Source organism: Aulostomus chinensis, chromosome 14 (genome assembly GCF_037954235.1).
Source record: "Aulostomus chinensis isolate RoL2024-O1b breed Wild chromosome 14, RoL_Achi_v1.0, whole genome shotgun sequence".
NCBI classification, from domain to species: domain Eukaryota; kingdom Metazoa; phylum Chordata; class Actinopteri; order Syngnathiformes; family Aulostomidae; genus Aulostomus; species Aulostomus chinensis.
This window is the reverse complement of record NC_141333.1, coordinates 19,362,773-19,374,238: the sequence shown is the minus strand read 5'-3', so window position 1 is coordinate 19,374,238 and position 11,466 is coordinate 19,362,773. Positions and strand designations below refer to the sequence as shown.

Here is an 11,466-nt window from a genome sequence, read left to right as displayed (position 1 = left end):
AGATTTCCATCACACGTCTGTGAATGTGTTCTTGTAGTGTGGACTGCAGACAGAAGAACGCTGGTTTCCTTGTTCGTTGTCACCAGTTCCGAGACCATGCGCTTATCAGTCCAGTGGAAAATGAATTTCTATCATTTGAAAAGTATGAAGAGTTGTACATGGGGAGGGAGGGTTTTCTATTATATTTTATTGCAGTGTTTTGTAAAACATGTTCAATGTGTATTTTCACAGAAACCTGTGAAGTGTAAATGTCTTGCAGTCTATATTTTAAGATGTCGACCCAGGAGGTGAGCTGTCCATTCTTGTTATTGCCTCCTAAAGAGAAAGAACTTCCCGAATATCGTTCAAATATTTTGTAAAATTCATTTGTTTCAGTAAAAACATTTGCTTGAGCACTGTCGGTCTTCAGTCAACTCACTTCACTCAGAGGACAAGCTTGCTGTCGTGAGTATTTGTTTTAGGCTTACCTGGGCCCGTTCATTCATCTTTTCAAGGAGCCATTTAATCACTCAGACTTGAAGCACTGTGTTGTACTTAAAAAGACTTCCTCCACTCTTTAATTCTTGCTTGTGTTGTACGTCGCTTTGGACGAAAGCATCTGCCAAATGAAATGATAGAACTGTATAAAAACTTACACCGGCGAAAAAACAAGGGACGTGAACTCTTCCAAACTTCCCCATTTTTCGGAACTGCTCCTAAAATGTGATTTCATCTGCATCTAGGTTAAAAGTATACCTAGGTTAAACATATAGACAAACACAATGTGCATAACCTAGGAGCACACAATTATACTTCATGTCTTTAACAAAGCTGTTAAACATTGACAGTGCTGACGGGAAAAGGATTCAATTATTGCTCAAACCTCCTTGGGCAGCAGTAATCTTGACCCGAGGGCTTCATGTAGCTGCTCAGATCAGCACAGTGTTCTGAGGAACTCCGGTCTATTGTTCATTACAGAACTGCTTCCTTTCGGCCATATTCTTAGGATGTCTGGTGTGAACAGCTCTCTGGAGGTCATTTCACAGCATCTCTATCAGGTCTGGGGTCTGACTCTGCAAAAAGGTATGTTGTGTTATTTGATTCAGGGTCATTATCCTGCTGCATCACCCAATCTATGCAGAACTTCAGCTGATGGACAGCCACCATCTCCTTAAGGATGCCTTGATAAACTTGGAAATTCATTTTTCCCTCAATGATGGCAAGTGACAGTTCCTGAGACAGCAACCATGCTCCCGCTACAGTACTTTACCGTGGGGAGGAAGTTCTTCTGTTGGCATGTGATGCTCTTTTTATGCCAGACAGTGTTCTGCATATTCTTCCCAAACAATTCAGCTATAATTTCATCAGTCAGCAGAACTTTTTCCATCAAGTGTCAAGGTGTGCTTTGGAAATTTAAAAGCAAGTGCTGATAGTTGGTTTTTTTGGAAAGCAGCTTCTGCTCCCTGGTGAGATGTCATCTCACCACTGCCTGCTCAATGTTTTGTGTTTGGCAGACTCACGAACAGAAATATTAACCTGCTCCAATGATTCCTTGAAGCCTTTTGCTGTTACCCAAGGGTGCCTTTTCACCTCTGGAGTCAATTTGGCTGGGTGCCCACTTCTAGAGAGCAGACAACGTGGAAAATTTGTCAAACTATTGATTGGTGAATACTTGGTCTTTGAGATGACTTTTAAACAACTTCAAGTCATGTACAAATCAACAATTCTTGATCAAAGGTCTTCAGAGATCTTTTTTGTGAGACAGTTCAAGTCAGCAGATGATCTGGGTGAGTAGCAAACTCAAAAAGTTCTATTTTTAGTTTTTTTTTTTTTTATATCAAAGTAGCTCTGCATCTGGTTCCAATCTTGTTTCATTCATGGGACTTCAAGTCAGCTAACTCCTGACTCCAATTCCTGATTCTTTTCAGTCATTAGCCTTAGGGTTCACTTGTTTTATCCAGCAGCACAGCGAATTCGTAATGGCTACGTTCAATAAAACATGAAATATAATTTTTTTTTGTGCGGTATTAGGTTAGCCACACGATGCAGATCAGATCACATTTTATGAGCAGTTCACGCTGGGAAATTTCAAAGGATTCACAGCTTTTCTCAAAAATGTATCAGAAGTTTTTACTTGGCTTGTAATTTTGGACAGATGGAGAGGTCTCTCAAGTGATTAGGAGGCTGTGGTGACAGAAAGGTGAAAAACTTCCAGAGGAGGATGAACGTTTTTGTTTGAACAAAGGTATCATCTTTGTTACTACCCTGGCTGGCTTTACGCAGCAATGCATTTTCAGCTGAACTTAACATGGTGATGATGCAAGTACATGGCGTTCCTTCTTCCGTTCACCTCGAAATCAAGGGTGATATTTACAAAAGGGACATCTTTAATCTGTAGGTGGCGAGACAGCGCAAAATGTGCTTCTACAACTTGAGCTAATGATGTGGTCAGTTTGATCATTTCTACACGCGCATATTTGGGTGACATCACTCTTTCAAAATGTGTATGTCATCATATATTATTGTCAAAACTGTGTTGAATATAAAGTCCTTTTAGAAATTTTGCCAATGTCAAATGAATCGAAGAATAACCTTAAACAACATCATCAGCTCTTGTCAGCTTGGCTGAAAAGAGAACTGCTGTGACATTCGATTAGTACGAGCTCTGGTTCTTCATGATTGTATAAAGAGCCCTGTAAAACTTCTGAGCAACTGGTGACACATTTGGCTTTGCTGCATCAGCCCATCTTAAATTTGACAAGGACCTCCAAGCAGCTGTTGCAGGGAGCTGACACATCACAAAAATGTGTCAAACACATACATAAGTCATAGGACCCACTGGCAGAATATCCGTCTTTAGTATATTCTGCACCTAATACTCATGTATTTTATTTGAAGCAGTACTACATGTATTACTTTTAATTGTTACACTGGTAGTTTCTCATCAGTACAGGATTTGAATTAGTCTTCCAACTGTTCACACTTTGTATGATTCAACAGTAATATGAAGATGACTTTGACACTTTCTCTGCAGACGTCACATCACTGAAGATGCGCATCTTAACTCACCTCCCCACAAACTCACTTCACATCCAGTTTGACTTTGATATTCATTGCTGCAAGTTCTGCCACAAAGTAGCGGAAGACATAGGGAACAGACACTGAGTCAATAGAGTCACTTTTGCCACACAGGGTGCAGACAGTTTTGCGGTGGCGTGTGGCTGACCAGTATGGTGGCGGTTTCTCCAACAGAGGGGAGAGCAAACTACCACAGTCAACACACACCTGAGCCACGGAGCGGTCCGAGCAGTTAAAGAGGCGGTCATGAAGCAGGAATGATGATCCATGAGCTAGCAAAGCGTCTCGCTCCATCTCCCCGAAACGGATGCCTCCTTGGATGTTTCTCCCTCCCACTGGCTGGTTAGTTACCTTGTCCCGTGCTCCAGTGGTTCGCACCTGAAACTTATCGGAGACCATGTGACGTAGACGCTGGTAATAAACAACACCAATAAAGATGTCCGCCTCCAGCTCCTGGCCGCTCAGACCACTATAGAGCCTCTCCGTGCCATAGTAGTTATAGCCACCAGCCCGAAGCATTTGACCAAAGTACTCCAGTGCAGAATTCTCCTCTGAGAAGGTGAAGGGCGTGGCATCATGGCTTAGGCCATGCAGGGCGCCTGACTTGCCTGCCATGCTCTCAATCAGCATCCCTATGGTCATACGAGAGGGGAAGCCGTGAGGGTTGAACAGGATGTCAGGACTCATGCCGCTCTCTGTGAAGGGCATGTCCTCTGCTGGCCACAGTCGGCTAAGAATGCCCTTCTGGCCATGGCGACTGGCAAATTTATCGCCAATGGTGGGGTTACGTGGCACTCTTACAGTGATGCAAACCCGCTTAAAACGACCGGCGCCAGTGTCATTGCTGCAGACCTTTATGTTGTCAACAACACAGGCCTCGTTGCTCCTGGGAGAAGACAGGGGAAATTACTTCAGAAGTTTGAATGGGATTTCACTGCTCATCTGCTACATAAAATAATTCTGGACACTACTTAGGTAATTTTCTTTAGACTATTGTCACACAATACAAACATCCCAAGTCAAAAGTACAATTAATGGACTCAGAGGTGAACAGCACCTAACTATCACTAGCAGACACAATGAGTCATATTTGTGGTAAATACATGATGTAACATGAAATAAATAGTGTAGTGTGGTTGGCATTACTTGTAGAAGTTAATGAAGGTCTGGCCAGTGTTGAGGTTGATGTAGCTGTAGAAGGGGTCTCCATACTGGAGCGTTGCTCCTATGTGAGGGAGTCCATCAGCGTCCAGCTTGTCATTCACCTTCGGGTCACCTGGCTTGGTCCCAAACACTACGCTATCTTCTCCTCGCACCTTGTCTGCCAGGTCCACCAGCTCCGTTTTATAGATACATCCATGGGCAAAGCCCCGTTCCCATGATGACTTGTTCACAATCTAGACAGAACAAGGCGTATCAGGATTAGGAGTCCAATCAACAAATGCTCAAAGTTTAAATATTCATTCAAGTTGGAAATACAATTACACATTTAAAGTTGAAAAATTTAAATTCAAAAGGTTCAGTTAAAAAAAAAACACATATTTTCTCTGATATTGTGAGACTACCGCTTTATGTAACAGCAACCAGTCACAATAGCTCTGAACCTATACTTTTTAAAAACAATATTTGAACATCAAGTTTTTACAGCACTTAGTTGTGTATCTGGAAACGTCATGGCAAGTAACTGCTGTGTTTTACACACCATTGCATCTTCCATGTCATAGCCTGTGTAGGATATGACCGCTACAATGGCGTTGGTGCCGCTGGGGTAATTGTCCAGGTTGTAGTAGTCGTACATGTAGGGTCTGACAAGTGGGCTCTGTGGGGTCTGGAGCCGGTACAGCTTATTATCAGAGCGATCCATGAATGCCTGCAATGGGAAGCCCATTGTCTGCTTCCCTGCAAGGATTTTGGTGTTTGATAGATACAGTTCAGTGTTTCATGATATTACATCACTTGTAGAAAGTCTAACATCTGAATCAAATCCTTGGGGGGGGGGGCTTACCCATCTGACACTGATACATATTCCTAGGACTCTGGTTGTGGTCCGAGTAGGGAATGAAGTTGGCCACCACACTTAGCATACTGTGCGGGAAGAGCTCCTGGTGTGTCGTCACACCTGGTTCAAGCTCATCCTCCAAGATGCCCACATTGATGTAAAGCTGCAGCAACACATCAAAGAAGAGGAGAAAGAACATATCTCACTACGGAAGATGGCCTTTCCATTTATCTAAACCGCTTCCGTAGTTGGAAGAGGCAAATATTTTTCAAACTGGTGCTACAAGAGCAGATGAAACAGAAAAGGAGTGTCCCTGCAGTGTATGATTCAAATGTACCCAGAACATTGGAACCTTTAAACTTAGCCTAGCAAGTATGTAAGCTGTAGCCCTAGAGCAAACTTTAGCTAGCAAGGGCTATGAGGCTTCTGGATGAAGGCCAAAACTTAAATCATACACTACCCACGTTGTAATTACAGAAATATGCTTCAAAATGATTCAAGTTTCCTTTTAAGTAAAAGTCTCAGCATCCAGCATACAAAAACTATTTACACTTACAGTTTATGTGCTTCAAGCACTTGGATAAAGGTTTTTAAATCTTGTACCTGCTCAAAGGTGCCAATCCACTCCTCCTTTCCGAGAGCTATGTTATGTACCGGACGAACCATACGACAGGGGGTCGTGAAGAGAAACAGGCCTGGGTACAGGCTGGCTTTGCCTGTTTTGGGAATCAGAACAATCTCAGTCCAGGGAGGGATCTTCTTCTCTCTCATTACCTGAAGGTTAAGGATACTGACATCAGTTTTCTGCACAGGCCTTGACAGGGGCTCTCGACATTTGACAGTTATACCTTGAATCTGCGCAGTGAGTCGACCACAACAGAGGCTAATTCAGTCTCAACCCAGCCTACAAAGGCCCCATCCAGAACCACAGGATAGCAGTCTGAAAAGGCTTGGCCTTGACTTCCATCTACTGGAGAAACCCCTGACCCACCAGAGACACAACACATTCAGACAACTGAGCTTTAAATGTGCATTAGAGTGAATTTAAATCAATGATGTCATTGGCACAATTGCTGAGTGAAGCGAGAGCTCACCGAGGGAGCACAGCAGAGCAGGCAGTGATGCGGTGGATGAGGTATGGGCCACTATCTCACAGCTGGCCGTCATGTGGTTCATGAGGCCACAGGGCTCTCCGTCTGGAGTGTGGACGGGACACAGAAAGCCCCAAGACTCAGGCAGCAGCTTACGGACTGACGTGGTCCTCATCTTGGCAAATGCTGCTCCTCTATGCACACAGCGGAAGTGTGAGAGGTAACGGATGAAGTTGAGCTTGTCAGCTACCACACACAGGCCTGTGTTCTGCAGCATGCCAAGACCTGGACACAACACAGAGAGTAAATACACAAGACTCATGCTAAAGTTTAACGTGTACTTGGGCGGAAGACCATACCAGACTTGGAGCTGAGGTTCCCGGTGGCCAGCAGATATTCAAAGGGCTTGGTCAGATCTGTGCCCATGCTGAACACCTTCATCATGTTTTCAGCACTCAATCCACTGCTCCCCCTGATTCCTCGCTTGTCAAAGGACAACTTCACAGACAACAACCAGGCAACCAGTCTCTCCTGGGACCACATTTTATGGGTTAAATCAGAAACACTGTGGTGGCCTTCAAAAATCTTTTACCATATTCAACCCTACATTAAAATTTTCTATTTTCTTAAAATCCTTCATAATCCAAAGAAGAGAGACTACCTTCAGAAACATGAGGTAGAGCTGCCCAGGAGTGAGCACTTCCTGACATGTGATACTGTCAGGGTTTTCCTCCATGCATTCCTGCTTGGCAAATGCAAAAAGCTTCCTGGTCATCAGACAGAGCAGGTAGAATTTCTCCAGGTCCGACTTCAGGTGGATGCAGATGCACTCACTGATCAAAACACAACATGTCAGGGTCATGCAACAAAAAAAATTAAAAACACACTGTGTTTTGTCAGGTGTGTTCATGAAAAACATACTCTAACAAGAAGTTGGCACACTGCTCATTTGTGTACCACTCTGGAAGGTTCATCTTAACCCGGAAGCGCTCCCCCAGGTAGTTGAGCACCTTGCCGCGCGTAGTGCAGCCCTCCTCCATGACGATGCGCAGCATCTCAGAGACACAGCTTTTATAGAAGGAGTTGTCTTCCCGGCCTTTTATCAGCTCCTGATAGATCTGAAAGTCTGTGAAGTCCACCAGCGCCTGAAGGAACCCCCAAAAAAAGACTGTTCAGTGACATGCAGGAATGTAAAGCTTCCATTCCTTTTATTATGCCTCCCTGCTGGAAAAGGCATAAGACTGGAGCCACTTTTCCAGTTGGATGTCTGTACATCGACAGACTCCATTTTGCCTTTGCGCAATATCTCCAGAATGCCCTGGTGGTATTTCTCCAAATGTAGTCAGTAAAAACATCCACAAGGAATCAAGGACGCCCAAATAATTTTTGGCCATGACAGGAACACACAGTGGAAGCCTACATCTGTGACGCAGTGTTTTTAAATGAACTCATTCAATTGTTCAACTGGAGGACATGTCGCACTCTGATCACCCTATGACATGAACGTTAAGACACTTGGGACGCCTGACATCAAAGAATTTCTTAGTCAACTTGTAGACACCTGCAGGTGAAAGGTCAGCTAATAATCAGAAGTTGACATTAAACTTAATGATTTCAATACATATTTCATGGGGGAGAAATAATGCAGGACTGAGAAAAGAAAGTGTTTTAAGTGACTCTGGCTACGTTTACACGTAGGGCAATAATTGGAACGGAATTGGAGCAGCAAGAGAAAAATGTGAGTAAGGGAGAAAACATAAAATGTCATCATGCCAAGTACCAACCTGATTATTACCTTAATTGCAAAACCCAGTGGGAGGAAGAAGAGCTCTTTCTGGTAGATGAAATTCAACATCACAGTCCCGTTTTCCAGATAATGCAGGTTCATGTTGATGGCTGTGTGTTCCTCTTTCACGCAGCGCATGGAAATACCTGTGAGATGGAGAAGGTGATGATGTACAAGACAGGAGTCTGTAATTCAAAAGCAAAGACTAAAGACTAAACCAAGGTCAAGTTTACCATACTGAGTGTATCCTTGCCCCCTGCTTTTCCACTTAGGTCGCGACATGGCTATAGGGTAGTTCCGCCTTGGCATTATCAACATTCGAATGACCTTCTCAATTCCATTTACAATGAAGTAACCACCCATTTCCTGGAAGAAGGAATTTGGAATTAGAAATTCCCATGGTGAACTCCTCCTTGGTTTATTTGAAGAAACAATTATAGCTCACCTCTGCTTCTTCATGATGCTCCACCAGCTCTCTGGGGGTCATGCCATGCAGGTTACACAGCTTGGATTTGACCATGATTGGCACCTGACCCAGAGACTGTTTGATGATCCCTTTAGGTACTCCATTGACAGACCAGGTAACATCTGCCTGTCACAATACAAATATTGAGTCAATTAAATAACTGACCACAATTTAAATCAGATTGTATCCATCAAATGTATTTTGGCTCTTTTGTTGGTCAAATGTTGGTGGGGAATTTGCACACGTCTCAGACTTACAACGATCTTTCCCTTATAAGAACATCTTCTCCCTCTACATTCTGCTGGGAACACCCTCATCTCCTGGCAAATGTTCCCTTTGGCCACCACTGGATTGTAAATTGTGACATCGACAAATGCAAGGCAAATCCTGTCATTCTTGTATGTGAACTCTAAGGGAGGGATCGCCTGAAAACACACGAAACGTCCCATATCGTTAAAGACCTCAAGAAATTAAACCTCACAACACAAGACATCCTCATGAAACATATATAAAATTGATTAGAAAGCCACACATTATTTACAGCACATTATGACTAATCGTATTAATCATGAATAAGTCATGAATGTGTTATTCCTCCTCTGACCTAAAGTGAGCTATCAATTTGGAGTTACACTGAATGTTGTATCTTCATGAGGAATTTAGGTTGTATTATCACGTGTGGATGCTCTCATTTCGGCTAAAGAAACAATATTTTCAAAAACAGTTTCGTTTTATAAGCTGTCATTTAACAAGTAAGGTCATGTTGTTTTAATGTAGTGTCTTAGTTAAAGTCCGTCCGACCTGCACTACATAGGTGAGTCCGTCGGTTACAGCCTGGTTGAAGGACTCGATGTGAGCTTTCGTCAGGTCTTGGACGGCAGCATGTTGAGTCTCCTTCAGGACACCAAACCCTCCTTCGGTCAGATTTTTTAAGCTCGGTCCTTTCGCCAGCTGGCTCCACTTCGTTGAGGAGTCCATGCTTGTTTATCACATGTGCACGGTGACACAGGAAGTACACCCGTGTGGCACAGGAAGTCATCAGTGCGCCTTCGTCTTCTTCTTCTTCTTCTTCTTCTTCTTCTTTGCTCAAGTTTTCTGGCAGCTGCTTGTACATTACTTCCATCTTGTGGTTTTAGTCATTTCATTCAACGTTTCAGGCTTCTCTTACTATCATGTCTTTTTACTGCATTTCTTCTTAAAATCCTCGTATTGATATTTGTGGGGCTCCTACGTATGACGTAGAACGGGGAGTGACACCACGAGTTAAAGCATGTTTATCTGAACCAGCCAAATTATTATGAGGGGCAATGTGAGAATGTATGGATAGGTGATAAAATAGTGACTGAAGTGCATCCTGTAAGGTAAAATAATGCCTGCAATAAGGTCAGCCAGCCAGATCATTATATTCTTATTCTTATTCTTTTTATTGTGGTGCGGTGGTTAGCACTGTAAGAACAGCACTGTCACTGACAACTGTCCAAAGACATCGAGAGGGGACGAGGCTGATTGATACTCTAAATTGACTGTAGCTGTGACTGTGAGTGTGAATGGTTGTCTGTCCCTATGTGTTGGTCCTGCGATGGACTGGTAGCCCATCCAGGGCGTATGCTTGCCCAAAGATAGGCTTCAATCCCCCTGCGACCCTTAACAAGATAAGCGGTAGAAATGGATGGATTATTATCATTATTATTACAAGTAGAAGTCGTACTACTAGTAGTAGTACAATTATTATTGCTGTTGTTGTTATATTATTGTTATTATTTATCTATTTTCATTCAACTATACTTTCAAAATCACTGTTCATGAATTTTCTTTGTTGAGGTAAAAATGCTTAAATGTATTGATATTTAGGATCCCTACATTAATTAAATTCATTATTAGACTAAATAAACTTTTCAGAATTTGACGATTCCTCAGAGCGACACAGGATGTCAGTTTTGCAAGTGGAGTAAGAAAAAGAACAATGAGGCAGAGAAAAGGGTACACAGAAGGCTTTTCACCACACAATATGTGAGTTGTGTGCCATTCTGCCCATGGCCCACCTTTACGTTTTTGCTTTGTTGCTTCTGCTGGAGGAGGCTACAGACCTGAAGAAACTCAAGCTGCCATGAGCATCATCTGTCCACCTCCCCATCTGTCCATCATTTCCCCCCTCATTCCTCTCTCTCTCTCTCTCTTTATCTTTTTCCCTCTCTTTCCTTCTCCATATCTGTCTTCCTCCATCATCTGTCTTTTGTCTGTGTCTCTCCCGCTCTCTTTCCCCCCAACTGGTCAAACCAGATAGCCGTTCCCACTGAGGCCGGATCTGCTCGACGTTCCTGCTTGATAAAACAAAGGTTTTTGTTGCCACTGTTCCAGGATGTGCTCGCTTCAGGGAGAATTGTTGGGTGTATTATCATTGAAGGAGCGTGGTACTACACCTGCTCTACTTGTAAAGTGTCATGAGATAACTTTTGTTGTGATTTGGCGCTATACAAATAAAACTGACTTGACTTGTGGCCCTCTACAGGAAAAAGTTTAAGCTCTCCTGCCTTAGCGCATACTTTATTGTCCGTTTGACTCTAAATTGGACCAATTCTCTCAAAATGAACACCATACTGTACTGAAGAAGACCTGAGACAGAAAACTCGTTAAAAGAAGACTTGAGACTAGGCAGCTAGTCTATGGGAACAGCATGAACTGATGCAGCCACTTGGATAGGGGCAAAGAATCTTCTAGACATATAACTATATCCAGCTGCCCTGATTCAATTAATCAAGGTACTCATTAAAAGAAGTTAACTGGTATGACAAATGTGAGAATTTGGCAATTTTTCTTTTGAGCAGATTTCTCGTAGTAAGCTTACAACTACACTTCTTTTCGCTATCAGTAGAATCATCCCCTGCTGGCTGCTTGAAATAAATGGGACTATTTTTCTTGAACGAGATACAAAAAAAAAAAATTGTAATTTATCTGACCTGCTGTCAGTCATATTCACATGTAAGGATGTACATTGCCCGCATTCAAAGATGTGAAGGTGTGTTTCAAAACATGGAACACAAGGTCAGTCAGATTCCTCCTATGGACA

At 42.9% G+C, this 11,466-nt stretch overlaps 1 protein-coding gene across 1 annotated transcript; it reads right to left on the bottom strand.

Moving 5' to 3' along the window:
• Nucleotides 1-208: 208 nt before the first annotated feature.
• polr1b (RNA polymerase I subunit B) lies at nucleotides 209-9,435 on the bottom strand. Its single transcript, XM_086224473.1, has 15 exons — nucleotides 9,201-9,435; nucleotides 8,657-8,824; nucleotides 8,379-8,525; nucleotides 8,167-8,299; nucleotides 7,943-8,079; nucleotides 7,069-7,292; nucleotides 6,809-6,980; nucleotides 6,507-6,678; nucleotides 6,151-6,432; nucleotides 5,905-6,038; nucleotides 5,660-5,830; nucleotides 5,063-5,219; nucleotides 4,760-4,956; nucleotides 4,204-4,454; nucleotides 209-3,943 (listed from the first exon to the last, which is right to left on the bottom strand). Exons 1-15 carry the CDS (start codon nucleotides 9,375-9,377, stop codon nucleotides 3,061-3,063), a joined length of 3,405 nt encoding a protein of 1,134 aa, XP_086080599.1. The 5' UTR covers nucleotides 9,378-9,435; the 3' UTR covers nucleotides 209-3,060.
• Nucleotides 9,436-11,466: the final 2,031 nt, after the last annotated feature.